A 16523-nucleotide genomic window follows, 5' to 3' on the forward strand; every position below is an offset into this window, starting at 1 on the left:
TCACTATGCTTACCTCATGTATGTCAATATGACGTATTTGTATGAAAAAAAAAACAGTTGATTTATACACTGTAAACTATTATAATTGATTTTAAAATCTACATTATCATGTGAAAATTATAAACCATTTTGTTAGGGTACCCCCTTCACTCAACTTGGTGTTTTGCAACGAGGTCCACTACCACTATCGGTTAATATAATAATACGTCATTTATGTGATTATGGTCTTTTTCATGTATCTACATATACAAATTTAGTTGAAAAAAGCAACGAAATTAGAGTGGTGGCAAGGCACTAATGTTAAATCTCCACCTTTTGCTTGCAACACAGTTCTATTCCAGCACAGACGTTAAATGGTTTGTCTTGAGATTAATGTATCTGACAGGAGACGCCATCGAAACAACACCTCAAACTCTAACCGGTTGGATACACAACACTACATGTACCAAACCGCTGTGATACACCAAATTATCTAGCCAGTGTGACACACCAAATTACCTAGCCAGTGTGACATACCAAATTACCTAGCCAGTGTGACATACCAAATTACCTAGCCAGTGTGATACACCAAATTACCTAGACAGTGTGATACACCAAATTACCTAGCCAGTGTGATACACCAAATTACCTAGACAGTGTGATACACCAAATTACCTAGCCAGTGTGACACACCAAATTACCTAGACAGTGTGACACACCAAATTACCTAGCCAGTGTGACACACCAAATTACCTAGCCAGTGTGATACACCAAATTACCTAGCCAGTGTGACACACCAAATTACCTAGACAGTGTGATACACCAAATTACCTAGACAGTGTGATACACCAAATTACCTAGCCAGTGTGACACACCAAATTACCTAGCCAGTGTGATACACCAAATTACCTAGCCAGTGTGATACACCAAATTACCTAGCCAGTGTGATACACCAAATTACCTTGCTAGTGTGATTCACCACATTTTCTAGCCAGTGTGATACAACAAATTACCTAGCCAGTGTGATACAACAAATTACCTAGCTAATGTGATACACCAAATTATCTAGCCAGTGTGACACACCAAATTACCTAGCCAGTGTGACACACCAAATTATCTAGCCAGTGTGATACACCAAATTACCTAGCCAGTGTGACACACCAAATTACCTAGCCAGTGTGACACACCAAATTATCTAGCCAGTGTGATACACCAAATTACCTAGCCAGTGTGTCACACCAAATTACCTAGACAGTGTGACACACCAAATTACCTAGCCAGTGTGACACACCAAATTACCTAGACAGTGTGACACACCAAATTACCTAGCCAGTGTGATACACCAAATTACCTAGCCAGTGTGATACACCAAATTACCTAGACAGTGTGATACACCAAATTACCTAGCCAGTGTGATACACCAAATTACCTAGCCAGTGTGACATACCAAATTACCTAGCCAGTGTGATACACCAAATTACCTAGCCAGTGTGACATACCAAATTACCTAGACAGTGTGATACACCAAATTACCTAGCCAGTGTGATACACCAAATTACCTAGCCAGTGTGACATACCAAATTACCTAGCCAGTGTGACATACCAAATTACCTAGCCAGTGTGATACACCAAATTACCTAGACAGTGTGACATACCAAATTACCTAGACAGTGTGATACACCAAATTATCTAGCCAGTGTGACATACCAAATTACCTAGCCAGTGTGACACACCAAATTACCTAGCCAGTGTGACATACCAAATTACCTAGCCAGTGTGATACACCAAATTACCTAGCCAGTGTGATACACCAAATTACCTAGCCAGTGTGACATACCAAATTACCTAGACAGTGTGATACACCAAATTACCTAGCCAGTGTGACACACCAAATTACCTAGCCAGTGTGATACACCAAATTACCTAGCCAGTGTGATACACCAAATTACCTAGCCAGTGTGACCAACCAATTACCTAGACAGTGTGATACAACCAAAATTACCTAGCCAGTGTGACACACCAAATTACCTAGCCAGTGTGACATACCAAATTACCTAGCCAGTGTGATACACCAAATTACCTAGACAGTGTGATACACCAAATTACCTAGCCAGTGTGATACACCAAATTACCTAGCCAGTGTGACATACCAAATTACCTAGCCAGTGTGACATACCAAATTACCTAGACAGTGTGATACACCAAATTATCTAGCCAGTGTGACACACCAAATTACCTAGACAGTGTGATACACCAAATTACCTAGCCAGTGTGATACACCCAAATTACCTAGCCAGTGTGATACACCAAATTACCTAGCCAGTGTGATACACAAATTACCTAGCCAGTGTGATACACCAAATTACCTAGCCAGTGTGATACACCAAATTACCTAGCCAGTGTGATACACCAAATTACCTAGCCAGTGTGATACACCAAATTACCTAGACAGTGTGATACACCAAATTACCTAGCCAGTGTGATACACCAAATTACCTAGCCAGTGTGATACACCAAATTATCTAGCCAGTGTGACACACCAAATTACCTAGCCAGTGTGACACACCAAATTACCTAGACAGTGTGATACACCAAATTACCTAGCCAGTGTGATACACCAAATTACCTAGCCAGTGTGATACACCAAATTACCTAGACAGTGTGATACACCAAATTACCTAGCCAGTGTGATACACCAATTTGCCTAGCCAGTGATATAACTTAATTATATAGGCATTGTGAAATCGCGATCCAGAGGTTGAGGGCTAGTGATAAAGTGTCTGGGCACTAAAACCACTCGACCACCGCTACCCAAACTTAATCAGTGTGATACACTAAATAAAAAAGCCGGTGTGATGCACAATAGCTGCCACTTCCTAAGGACATACTAACCTTTTGAATGCACAACTATATTTAACAGAGCGTCACGGGAATGGAATACCTAAAAGAAAATGCAGGAACTTGGCGACAACAGGCGATAATGTTCCCACCTCAAAATATATCAAAGCGTAAGTTATGTTGAAATATTATGTTTACTTATTCAGTATCTAAATATTTTAAAACATTTTCTGTTTTGTATGAACTATTAGATTCCTGACATAATTTATATATATAAACCAAAACGTTCCATTAGTATGGATGTCAGTCTATCTGTTACATGCAACAGTTATGACTTTGATTGCTTGTTTAGGGCTCATCATATTGCCTTAAAATCAACAAGGATTGAAGCAGTATCGAAACCATTAGGGGAACTAATTAGTGTAACTGTTAGTTTTGCAGAAGGGATGTTGTAGCACAAACTACTTCAATATCAAAAATAATGGAATAAATACCACATGGTTGTTATCATTGGATACACAACCAAAGTAATATACCCATTTTGTGTGCATTAAAACTTCAAATATCCAGAATGACAACATGATTTTTTGTTCTTATTGGAAAAGGAATTGTATTGAGAAAATATAGCATAGACAATGTGGAAGGAAACGAAAAGTGTTAATGGAAATTTAAGAAACTAGTGATCGACTGTTCCTTTCACATGAAAAAAGAAATCAAAATGAAGTACTCAGTGAAGTTTGAATTTGTCAACGGCCATTGTCTATTAAGATATTTCAGAAACCAATTATTAATCATTCTTGTGTTATTCACTCCAAAGTACAATGTAAGTGTCCGAAACAACCCTTTTTATCAAGTAATGCTTAAAGCGACTTCAAGTTATAATCTAATGGTACATAGAACCATGGGGGTTTAATTGTATATGGTATAAGCCAACTTACTAGATTAAATGATGTGTTGCTGAAGAGTGATATTGACAATTGCCAAATAAACGAAAGATAATCGTCCTTTACTGTGTTGCAGGTTTTATGACAATCGGGATACCGACAATAAAACGAGAGAATAAAACATATCTATTTGATACACTAGAGTCTCTCTTCAACTGTTCTACCGAGAAGCAACGTGAACAGATTTACATTGTCATATTATTGGCTGATTTCAACAGAGAATGGAAAGAAAATATTACTCATATCCTCAGCGAAAAGTATCCAAAGTCTATCCGCACGGGGTTGTTACAAGTCATAGAAGCGCCAACAGAGTTTTACCCACCATTTAAAAATCTAGAACATACCTATCGGAGGCATTCAAAAGCGAAAAGGAAGTGGCGTGCTAAACAAAACTTTGATTATGCATTTTTGTTTATGTACAGTAAACCGTTGTCAACGTACTACATGCAGTTGGAGGATGACGTCTATACTGTCCCAGGATACCTGACACGTATTCGGAATCATTTACTACAGGATGACGGATGGGTTTGTCTAGAATTTTCCGAATTAGGATATATTGGGAAGGCTTATCATTCAACAGATTTGGAAAAGTTGTCTAGGATGATATTGTTATTCTATGTGGAGCAGCCAGGGGATTTTACGTACATGCATTTTAATTCTTTGATGTTGCAATTTCATAGAAGGATAGTGCGTCCAACTTTGTTTCAACATGTTGGCTTGCAATCTTCTCTCCGAGGTAAGATTCAGAAGCTGAAAGACTCATATTTCACTAAAAATCGAAAGCGTTTCGATAAAGAAAATCCGCCCGCAAAATTGTTCACAACTATACAAAAACTGCAAAACTCGAATCCGTTGTTTATGGCGTACGATATGGCGGGTGGCTTTTTCTGGACTAAATGCGGTCCGGAAGTGAATGATACTATCACGATCGTATTTGACACCCCCCAGAGCATTGACGAAGTGATCATTCAGACGGGGACAGACGAATATCCACATGATACACTAAATGAAGGAAAGCTTGAAGCTAGCCTCGGCTTGATCAAGGTGAATAACAGCAATCAACCGGAGTGTACAAACAACGTGTTTCTTGGAAATTTCCAAGATGGTAATATACATACAACAAACATAAGTAAATTACTTGGGTTCCGCAATGTGAGATGTCTACGTGTAACTGTGAAAAAGAAACAAAAAAAATGGTTGATTGTCCGAGAAATCGCCCTGTTTACCCGTGAAAATTCAAAAAAAAACATGGTCAATTCTACTATCATAAGTAATGTTGAGAAACACCATTTCCAGTTTATTTCTTCTACATCAGTAAATTTGTAGGTCAATGTTTTACTAGGGGCGAACTTGATTCTAGCTTGCCGTTTTGTGCCGGTTGTCCGTTTTGAGCTTGCCGCCGACACGTACATTCAAGGAAACCGGCTCAGTTGCAATATGGCCAACATAGACCAAAACATATTTTTTTTTAATTTATTTTATGTTCCAAAGGCATTGTAAACATCGAATGCTGCAGAACATTCAAAATCAACTTATTTTCCTATATGTATCACTTAAATAGCCTGACAGGCTCAAAACAAGTTGGCATTCTCCATGTTCTCACTTAATCTAACCTTTCGGATAAACACGTCGCCATCTTGTTTGCCGATGTACCGATGTTTCCAAACCAGTGGGAATTTTCACTGATTGGCACTTGCCGAAATTGTGCGAGCATATTCGGGTCACCATCAAGTAATTTTGCCGCCTTGCCGCCGGCACGTCAGAATCAAGTTCGCCCTGAAAGCGTGGTGTCGCTTTAGGAACGCGCTCTTGTTATTTGCATGAGCATTTTGGATTTAAAGAGGGTATAATTGATAGTGTCTTTTGTAGAAACCAAAATAGTTTACGAGTATGGATGATATTTATCTTACTGGATTGGCATTATTCTGCATTTAACTGGTAAATGTTATACATCAAGTGGTTGTTTTATATATTTCTTTTTTTTCTCTTTCTCTCTCTTTCTTTTCATTTTTTTTTAAAAAGTCACATAAAACATCAGCTTAAGCACTAGTTGCAACTTTAAAAAAATAACTAACGAGAGTGAACGAATATTAAATAACCAGAAGTTTGCATGCCATATTTCTATCATAATAATACAAAAAAAAGCTGTTCAGAGTATTAATTGGTTGAATAACATCCACTTATTATGGTAGAAAATGTTTGCCGTTTGTATTTACGGTATGTTTCTTTTCAATTTTCGCAATAGTTCGTTTTTTTACAGTATGAAAATACCATTATATATTTTAGAATTCATAAATGTTAAGAGACGCTTTCGGTGAAACGTAAGTACTGTTGACAATGGCTATTGGCAGGGTATTTAAGATTACGATTGTTCCTGTGAATAAGACGTTCGAGTGGTAATTTGTGGAGATGTGGTGGACCTGAAATTGTGATGTTGAATATAAAATAAGGTTATCATCATTTGTACAGCTAGACCGTTTATAGTTTTGTACAGAAGACTGGAAAAGCAGTTATTCGTCTATATTCGGAAGTGTTCCAGCTTAAAGTCTCAAATATTTCTGTTTGTAAAGTTATAGCGAAAAAGTGTGAATCTAACAGCTCTTCTTTTGGATCATCTCTACTAAATTGGCGAGGTTTGCCCAAGGTTTTGCCTCCATGGATCCCAAAGTGACTACAACATTCTACATTAGGACATATGCGTGTTTTATATCTGCAAGCTATGTGGTCTTAAAGTTGCTTGCTTTGGTGTTTCTCCAGATGGATCCGAGTGATGCATTGGCCTTGCAAGGTACATTTATATTGCTGATGTGACTTCCATCGAAAATTTCATAGTGATCTGGATTGGAGGACATTAAACAGGCTTCTTCCAAGATGTCCAGTACCTTCATTCTACAGGACCAATGTATCTATATCAGAGGAGATAATAGTGCTCCCAGAAAAAGGTCTGAGCTGACTCGATGGTGTCTGAAAGGCTATGGATAGGAGAAATCGACAGTACTGCGCCCTTTGTATCTCTTAACAGGACTTGACACAAATAGGATTCCTCGATGTTGACGACAATAGTTTGTCTACGATGAATGAGAAAGTTTACTAGCTATGTTATGACAGGTACTAATTATATTGATGCCAAAATGAAAAAGTTTCAGAATGAGTCTTGGCATGATCTACTTTGTGCCTTTGAGAAGTCACAGATTTCAGGGATACGAGATGAACTCTTTTGTGAAAGCGTCCTTCCTAACTGTTACACTGTATTTCTTATTTGTGTTGTTTGAGAAAATCTCAGCACCTCGGATACCATGTGATGAGTAAGATTCAGTCCCTAATGTTATATTAGTTGTTTTACTTTACTTTATATTTTTTGGAACTTTGTTTTTGATTTACTGACAGTTGAGGTAAAGGATGGCTCTTCTGCAAGCACCATATTGTTTATTGTCGCAGGTTATTATGAGAGGGTGTAGCCTGGGGATGCATTAATATCAGATGGAATCGTCAAAGTGTAGTGAATATTAGATATGTGCATCTGGTACAACGTATCTGATGAGTAAAATAAGATTGCATGGTAAATTAGAAGGGCATATTGCCAAGAACAACCTTAGTTTGTCACATGACTTCCTATACCAGGACAGGATAAATGATGCCACTGCTTACATGCTATATTTATCGTTCTATGAGACATTCTGTTGACAGTAACCACGTTCATGCCTGGTGACTGATATTACTATTTGGCCCTGGATTTGGGTTTATGTCGGATATAGTGGAGGACAGAGTCTTTTAAGGAGGTTGTCTAAATATGATTTCAATGAAGGAAAGGCTGCCGTTTGCCATTTTTGTGTGAGCTGTATTATCCAAAGGTTTGTAATTTATATAGGTTTGAAAACGTAGAGCGAAAGCTATGTAGTAATGAGGTGTGGACAAAGGTCGGAACATTGTGACTGTGGTAAACTGGATCAGTGCAAAGTTTTACCGGTTGCATTTGTGTACTCACCAAATAGAGATGTACGAAGACTGTCGCTGAGATATGGAAACCACGTGCACGTGCTCGAACAGGAAAAGTGAGGACAACACAGACCTGGAGTAAGTTGAATATGACGATGGGCTATGAGCACTCTTCGGAAAGATGAAACCATGATGTGTACCACCCAGGAAGTACGAGCCGGAAGTGTTTAGTTTAATCGGTTTAACGAAGCTAAGCTGGGGTAAATCATTTATTATATTTCGCTGATATTTACATATCCCATGGTGACCTCTGTTGTAATAAGTAGTAATTCATTTGTTTTATAATAGTTATTATTTTAAATGTTTTAGTCGTTGACAACGACAGAGGGATATCGAGGTATGAAATTGTATTACGATTGTTTGTGTACTGTATATCCTGTGATTAGTGATGATTATTAAGTAAGGTCATATCCATTAATTGAAGTGTTATTGCGTATTTTAGCGGAAATAAACCGAAAGTTGGTCCAGTCGTAGTTAGGTTACGCTTGCATCAATTTGATATTTTTAATTTTTTTTCTTAAAAGCATATTAAGGCAGGGAGGACGGTGAAGGTTGACCCAGGAGCCATTGGAATTATTTATAGTCGAGCTACAAAATGTAATCATATACTACGTCATAGTACAGTCATACGATTAACCATTGATCCAGATGTTGACATATAATTCAATTTACCCGTTATATCATTAGTTATCGACATAAAAAAATAGTCTAAAGGTTATTAGGGGAAAATAATTTGAAAAATAAGATAAGCTCACCAATGCCTGAGATATTATTTGTTAATGCATTTGGGTGTGTTGTGAAGCATAACACAGCACATACTAACTTAGATCCTTCTCATATTTATTATAGATTAACTTTAATTATGAAATTTTGCAGCTTATCTATTTATTCTCACATCTTCTTTTTACATTGTAAAGGCTGCAATCCTTCAAGTATCACTCACTATTTCTTGCATAAGTAACGCAGCTTCTGCACTGTATACATGTACTGGTAGCAAAAATAATGGGCAAATAGTGGTTTTAGGTGGCTGGATGGACCAACTACAGCATAACAGTTCCCTGTATATTTCATAGAAACTAGAAATTAAACTTCTAGTCAATATATCAAATCTTTTGATATCTGAAAGTAAGATATATTCATTTTTATTGATGCCCCTCTCTTCAAATGTTTCAAATCTATCTGTTCTATTTAAATTCTCTTTGTGTATTTCAAGGTTATTATTATGTGTCTATATCTTAAAGACAAATAAGAAACAAAACTGGACACATACTATTTCACTTTAAACGAGGCAAGTTTAAGGAATGTTCGAAAAAGGTACACACAAATAGTATATAAGTTTCATAGTTTAATAAGACAACACTTGGTCTATATTACTGTCAAAGCACAGGGCATTGTCTTTATGAGGATATAAGATTATTGTTATATATATGTAAAATATATATTTTAGGTGACCATGAAATGTCTTAGTTCCAGATAATGTCAGCCAGTTGTTTATATTTTGGTTCGAATATTAGTTTGCTTTGTTGTTTTCCGGAATAGAAAGGGTTGCCGCCACGAAGCGAGAATGATGTTGTGTTGTCATTTCTCTGGGTAATTCCCCCAACGTATCCCTCGATTGTAACATGGTGGAGAATCCAAAGTCAAGGAAACCTCAACTGCCAAGCAAGTGCCTCATCGTTTTATTTTGATTTTATCGTCGAATCGAATGTGAACTTATTATTTGCGTAAGCACGTGTGTGGCAGGCAGCCGCTGTGACCGTTTGATGTGTGTTATGCCTATGATGTGACTATATTATCCAAACACTTTGCCGTTTCATCTGTCTTTGTGATTGACACGATTTATACCATTGAGATGCTACTAAATCAGATAGTACGAATATTACAAACCTATGACTTGAGGTTCGATTCCTTACCGTTTAAATACGAGCTCAAGGACGACCAGCATCATTTATCACTTAGTATTGAGTGGGATTTGACAGGTCATGGTGATTCCTGTGATATTATCAAGGTTAAACCGAAATCAAAGTCGCCGTCACAGATCAGTCCCGGTAAGCGACGAACCAAGGCATGGAAAAGGCGAAAAAGGATTAAGAGTCATGATCGGGTGGTTATTCCAAAGAGTACAGACTCTGGTGTATCTGTTGAACCTGCCTGTGTAGAGGAAGTTCAGAAGCAGAAGCCAGTTTTACGTAGTGTAAGTGTGATGACACAGTGTGACCCTAACCCTGTTAAGCCTATCAGCATTGAGCTTAAACCTGAGGTTATTGCTACATCATGTGTAAAGTCGCCTTCGAGTCATCCAAAGACGGCGCTATTGAATATTGGTAAACCCGTTTGTGAAGGAAAGTTGATTTCTCAACCAACAGGTCAACCTTTCAATAATGTGAACCAGATCAACCCTCCAAAAACTATCAAAGCTGGATTCGTTCGTGAGGAGATAGCCCATTCTCTACCGACAAGTCTGTGTGATGATGACTTTGGGTGGGACACAAACCCATTTGCTCAACAAATGTCGAGAAAGAGGAACTTGACATCTTCGCAAGTCAATCATGTGACCACTGTTTTGAAACCGTCCAATTTTGACAGTATTGTGAAAACGTCTGATGATGGGACATACTCGATCAACTCAAAAGACCTACTAGCATTTCTAATAAATAAGTGATTATATAATTTGACAATATCTCATTACTGAAGTGATTTAAGCCGGTGTTGTACATTGTCGAGTAATATTGATAATATTATCCAGTGGAAATTATATAAACAGTGTATATATACGTACTATACATTTTAGTTACAGCATATATACATGTATATATTACAGATTATTGTGTTGTGTGGTGCTGCAATTGTGTCTTAATTAATCTAGTGAGATTATGATGTTTCAGTTTTATATATTATGTTATAGTGAGTAACATTTCTATTTGACATATGGACTTTGTGGAATGACTGAAAACTTTAAATGTTGATAATCAGATCATTGATTTATAATTAATAACTACATGTATGTACTTTGGGTTTCTAATTCATTTCATGGTTCTTCAAAAAATTTCCCTAGGGTTAAATTTTTGTTTTGGGGGGGGGCATGTTATATATATGTAAAATATATATTTTAGGTGACCATGAAATGTCTTAGTTCCGGATAATGTCAGCCAGTTGTTTATATTTTGGTTCGAATATTAGTTTGCTTTGTTGTTTTCCGGAATATAAAGGGTTGCCGCCACGAAGCGAGAATGATGGTGTTGTGTTGTCATTTCTCTGGGTAATTCCCCTAACGTATCCCTCGATTGTGTCATTATACATGTCCCTGTGGACAGTGTATATTGCAATATTCCCTATGATTGTGAGACTCTAATTTTACTATAAAGTAATGAAAATAATTATAGACATAAACATAAACGGGCTTTTGTAATTGTGACAGTAAACTGAGTCACGCACACACACACACATACATATAAAGGCAAATTCCATGTCCGCAATTATCAGGAGGACTTTCAAACATTAAGGATCAGAAACATTTGTTCCATTATACAAGACACTAGTAAGAACGCATATCGTCTACGCAAGCTCAGTCTGGGCACCCCAAAAATCGAACATGTGGAACAAATCGTATGTGTACAAAGAAGAGCGAGGAAACATCTTCCCGGGAAGGCTCACCTAATCTACAAAGAACAATAAAAAAAAACTGAAGCTACCTTCGCTAAGCTATTGCAGAATTTGGGGTGATATGATTGAGCTGTACAGAATTACAACACATAAATAAGACAATGTAGCATGTCAAAAACTAACATTCTGGGATGAAGGAACACAGAAGTTATATAAAGAAAGTTCAACAATCCGTGTTGTGAACTTGTGGAATAGTCTTTCAGAAAAAAGTAGTATGTGCAGACACCATCAACACTTTCAAGAACAGCATCGATAAATACATGGAAGGTCAAGAAATAAATATATAGAACAGAGTGCCTCTCTGAACTGTAACTACCATTAGATGTACTTGGGACAACCTAACATTTATTGAGCAACAGTGCGGAGTTATCTTACACACGTACACAACGAAGCCAATGAGACTGATGATATTGACCAACTCAAGATTAACGATACCTTGAACTATAATATATAGCTAATTGCTGCATATTTTTAGTCTATCACTAAATATGACAGCTATATAACACTAAACAGTATATGTACACCATACACGGTACAGTACGATGGCCGACAGCGGCCGCCAAATAACAACTACAGAGTAATAGATTTGTGTACATGTGCATTTTCTAGGCGTACAGTACAAAGACTCAATATTGCAAAATGCGTACATGTACATTTTGCAACTTGTCATGTACAGTACAACTACTCAATATTGCATAATGCGTACATGTACATTTTGCAACTTGTCATGTACAGTACAACTACTCAATATTGCATAATGCGTACATGTACATTTTGCAACTTGTCATGTACAGTACAACTACCTAATATCCATTAACATTCCTAACATTCGAATCCAACATTCCACGATTTGACGGTATGAAATTGAGGTTACTTGGTGCAGGAGGATACGTGTTACATAGGGTTGAGCACGTGGTAACAAAGCATCTAAATGACGCTAACAATAACAACACACGTACGGAGAATAACACACATGACGCTAAGGCCAATTTTCGCCACATTACCCACGCCGCCGAGCAATAAGCGTCCTCGCTTAAAACTATATAAAACTGACATCACATCTCTGTGAAATGATTTTTCCCTTCTGCAATCAAAGCCAAGAGGTTATGACTATAAGCCAAATAAAGGTAGCCAAAGTCTATAGTGACCTAGACTCTTTACAATTCTGACAATTTATGCAATACACAACATGCTTCATTGCTTACTTTCATTACTATTTCTTTTCGTCCTCGCTTACATGCTCAAACATTTAAACATGGATGCAAACAAACGTACATACGAACGTACACAAATACTCATTCAACCAAACCCACCGTCTGACGCCAATACAGACGCACAGATGACACTCTGGCATACGACAAGCAGACACCATGGCAGACACTGACCAACTCACTGTTGGATATAAAGACAAACACAAAATTCACTGAATAAAAAGTCAGTCATATTCACATAGAAAGATAGGTATACGTAAGATCCACTCCATTACCGACTAGATATACAATGCAAATGTAATTCAGTCAACCATACACAAAGATACAGATACTCATAGAAAGACAGATACAGTTAATATCCACACAATTACAGACAAAATATACAGTGCAAACTCGGTCAAACATACAAATAGAACAGACAGACTCATAGACGTATCAAGTTTCAGACTTAAACTCATATATACGTGTACAGTTACGGTTTTTTATTTTACGTAAAACAATTTTCATGACTCAATACATCATTTTCCTTGTAAATTAAGAAAACTAAACCTACATTTTATACAATAAACTTGTTGTAACGTGGTTGGTAACGTTTAACCCAGACAAAACTTATAATTTTTATTTCAAAATTCTATTGACATAGATGAAGATTTAGAGTTGATATTTGATGGAAAAGATTTGATTTTTTCTGATAGCCATATAAATGCCATATACAGTTAGTTCTGTTATTAAGAAAATAAATGTAATAAGATTGAAGTTTTTTGCTAAATCGAAAAGTCTTTTATATCGTATCATAACAGTCCTTCCTTCGTATGCAAGTCTTGAAACTGGTTTAGATACTCTTTCAAATCGTCGAAAACGTAAAAAATATTTGCAATGTATAATAAGTTCTCTCCGGACTATTTAAATGATCTCCTTCCACGTACTGTTGTAGAAAATAACGGATACGCTCCAAAAAATAGCAGTGATTATCGAGTTCTTCCTTTTTTGGGTTTTCTCTAACAAATCTCTCGTTCATATCTTCCACCACTCGAAGCTGAAACTTGTTAGATTTATCTGTAGAAACGTTGCCTTCCCTGAAGTTGTTAAAAACTCAAATGTACTACGATCTCTACCTACCTACTACAGTTATGGTGAAAGAAAGTTAAACATTTTACAAGTTGTTTGAATTGGAAAGATGAGATATGTTTAAAAGTTTAAATGCCTTAGGTTTGGTTTTGGATTTAGAATTTATCTTGTTTAGAAATTCAGATCTTTCTGTAGATCTAAACTATCTTGTGTTCCGATATGTTCAGAACTACATCAAATGTTTTGATGTGTATTCTTGTACTCTTTCTTGCGAATTTGTGTCTATGTCAGATATTCTATATGTTTATGCCTATCTCAATATTTTCATGTAAGGTATTTGTATGAAGGGAGAGGGCACCTATTAGTTGAAAAAATGTGCCTTATCCTTTGTCTCTATTTTTGCAATAAAACGTGTTTAAAGTATAAAAAAAATTTAAAGACAAAGAAATTCAAGACTGCTTGAAATATTTACATTTTATCCGCAAAGTCGCGTTTCCAGCACGAGAGACTACCTTAACTATTCTACTTGGCCGTAAAATTGATTTTATTCTAGAAATAAACCCGTTTCTTCCTCTTTTTTTATATATAGTTTTTGTGTTATTTAACGACATAACGCAATTCGGAGTCATTAAGGGCTGATCTTTAGCAGTTCAAATATCTATCTAGGGATTATGACAGTATCGATTGTTTACATCGTCACATTGGATTATTTTAAACATTTTAACAATATAGATAAAAATACCGCGTTGTCAGGACAGCTGATACCGACTGCAATCAATCGGTGAATGCACCGACAAAGTGGAAGTTAAAGTCTTAAAATATGACGTCATCATAGTACGACTTTGTATTATGGCTGGAGTGTTTGCTTAATTTTCATTGGCAAATGTTCTGTTTTCCTCACAAGTACCCATCAGTGAGTAGTCCTGTTGCTGCTAAAAATAACTCAGCTGGGACATTCCCATGGCATTGCGAACCTGTTCGTGCTATTTTTAACACGACCAGGTCAGCAATCTTTGCCTCCAATCACTTTGTGTTCGGTGTACATGAGACAATACGGACCTGGTCAAGAGTTTGTTCACCTCGGCCTGCGGCCTCGATAAACAAACTCTTCACCAGGTCTGTATAGTTTCGTGTGCACCTCAACAAAAGTCAATAATTGTATAATGTACAGCAATAAAACAATGTATTTATATAAGAATACATCATTCAGAAATATAATACGGTGCATTTTTACATGCGGTAGTAGTAACAGAAAGCGAAATTAAAGATGTTACAAAAATACTGAAACTCGGCAAGGCATCGGGCCATGATGGAATTAACCATCATATGTTGAAAAATACTGTTGATTCTGTTTGTAAACCATTGACATTGTTATTTAACTTATCCTTACCTAAATCTGTTTATCCAAGTTTCACTTGCTGACATTTGATTATAACAGTATCTTCTGTTTTCTCACTCACCTGGCTATATATTGGGGACTCTTGTCTCATTCTTTTTAATTCTTGTTTTGGAGTTGTACTCTCTCCAGTAAAGAGCTTATAGTCCTCGGACGAGGTGTTTTCACTAGACTGCATACTGTCCATAAAATGGTCAGGTGCACTCATCTTCTTATCATCAAATTGACGACGGACGTTGGCCTATACGGACAAATAACGGACAAAACAGACAGCCGGAATACGTAAGACGACGGAATATATGACGAAAATACGATTTGACGACAAACGACGGACGATGCAACAAACGAGATATCGCTATGGATAATACGCAATGCGTATACGGTGACTGAAGGTGTCGGCGTGGCCTAATGGCTCAGTACCGGCGCCCTCCCAAACACCGATTTGATTACAATCACGTCGTACTGACCACTGGTCACCAAAAAGGGGGAAAATAGGGGAAATTGAGGTAAGTCCTTTAAATTCATGGTAGTCCTGAACGCTTGAATGGATTTTGATGAAATTTGGCCCGGATCATTATTGGACAAAGGGGATCAAGCTATGAATGAACAGAGGGTGTGGCTTCCCTAGGGCCGGAGGGAATAGGGGAATTTCAGGTAAATAATTTTCATCGCTACTAGTCCTGAATGCTTAAATGTATTTTCATGAATGATCATGAGCACCATTTTAGCAAATGTCGTCTTATGTTGTGCAAACGAAGGGTGTAGCCCCCTCCCCCACGGGCGGGCCCAGTAGGGGAAATATTGAAGTAAATCCTTATATTGCTACTTGTTTAAACCCTTGTGATCCACACCCCAAAATCATATACATGAATAGCATTGCTGGACATCAAGAGATCAAAACAATCCTGGTTTAAATATATGCCGTTGGAGTCTTTCCCCACCCCTAGGGACTTAGTTTCTTTGATATATCTTTGAAACCATTGGGATCCTCACGCTATAACCATAAATAGCATTGTTGGGGATAAAGAGATAAACACTTTCATGATCTAAAAGTAGAGCGTTGAAATACCAACCCCATAACCATATATAGCATTGTTCGACATCAACAATATAGATATTAACAAATGAACATGAACACTATTTTGACGTTTGGTCAAATCCAACCAGGTGAGCGATACAGACCCAATGGGCCTCTTGTTCAATGTTGAAGCTGTGAAATAAACCCAATCATTTTCTTACGGGCCACCTGTTTTTACGTTTCAGTCTTGTTTTTCGACAGAACTCTATGCCAACACGAACTGTTTCTATTTTGTAATCTCACCCTCTGATTTATTTTAATAATGAATGATTGTCAATTATAACACGACGATATTTTACACATGATAATGATTTTATTTTGCAACCACTGCATCAAATGATAAAATCTCT

At 37.1% G+C, this 16523-nt stretch overlaps 1 protein-coding gene across 1 annotated transcript in view; it reads left to right on the forward strand.

The window, feature by feature from the left end:
- Positions 1-10988, forward strand: part of LOC117329199 (alpha-1,3-mannosyl-glycoprotein 4-beta-N-acetylglucosaminyltransferase C-like) — a 63799-nt gene extending 52811 nt beyond the window's left edge. The window contains exons 3-4 of the mRNA XM_033887013.1: positions 2900-2987; positions 3838-10988. Coding sequence (XP_033742904.1) covers positions 2900-2987; positions 3838-5087 — 1338 coding nt within the window. The 3' untranslated portion in view covers positions 5088-10988. The remainder of the gene's footprint in view (positions 1-2899; positions 2988-3837) is intronic.
- Positions 10989-16523: the final 5535 nt, after the last annotated feature.

Source organism: Pecten maximus, chromosome 6, assembly GCF_902652985.1.
Source record: "Pecten maximus chromosome 6, xPecMax1.1, whole genome shotgun sequence".
Classification (NCBI taxonomy): domain Eukaryota; kingdom Metazoa; phylum Mollusca; class Bivalvia; order Pectinida; family Pectinidae; genus Pecten; species Pecten maximus.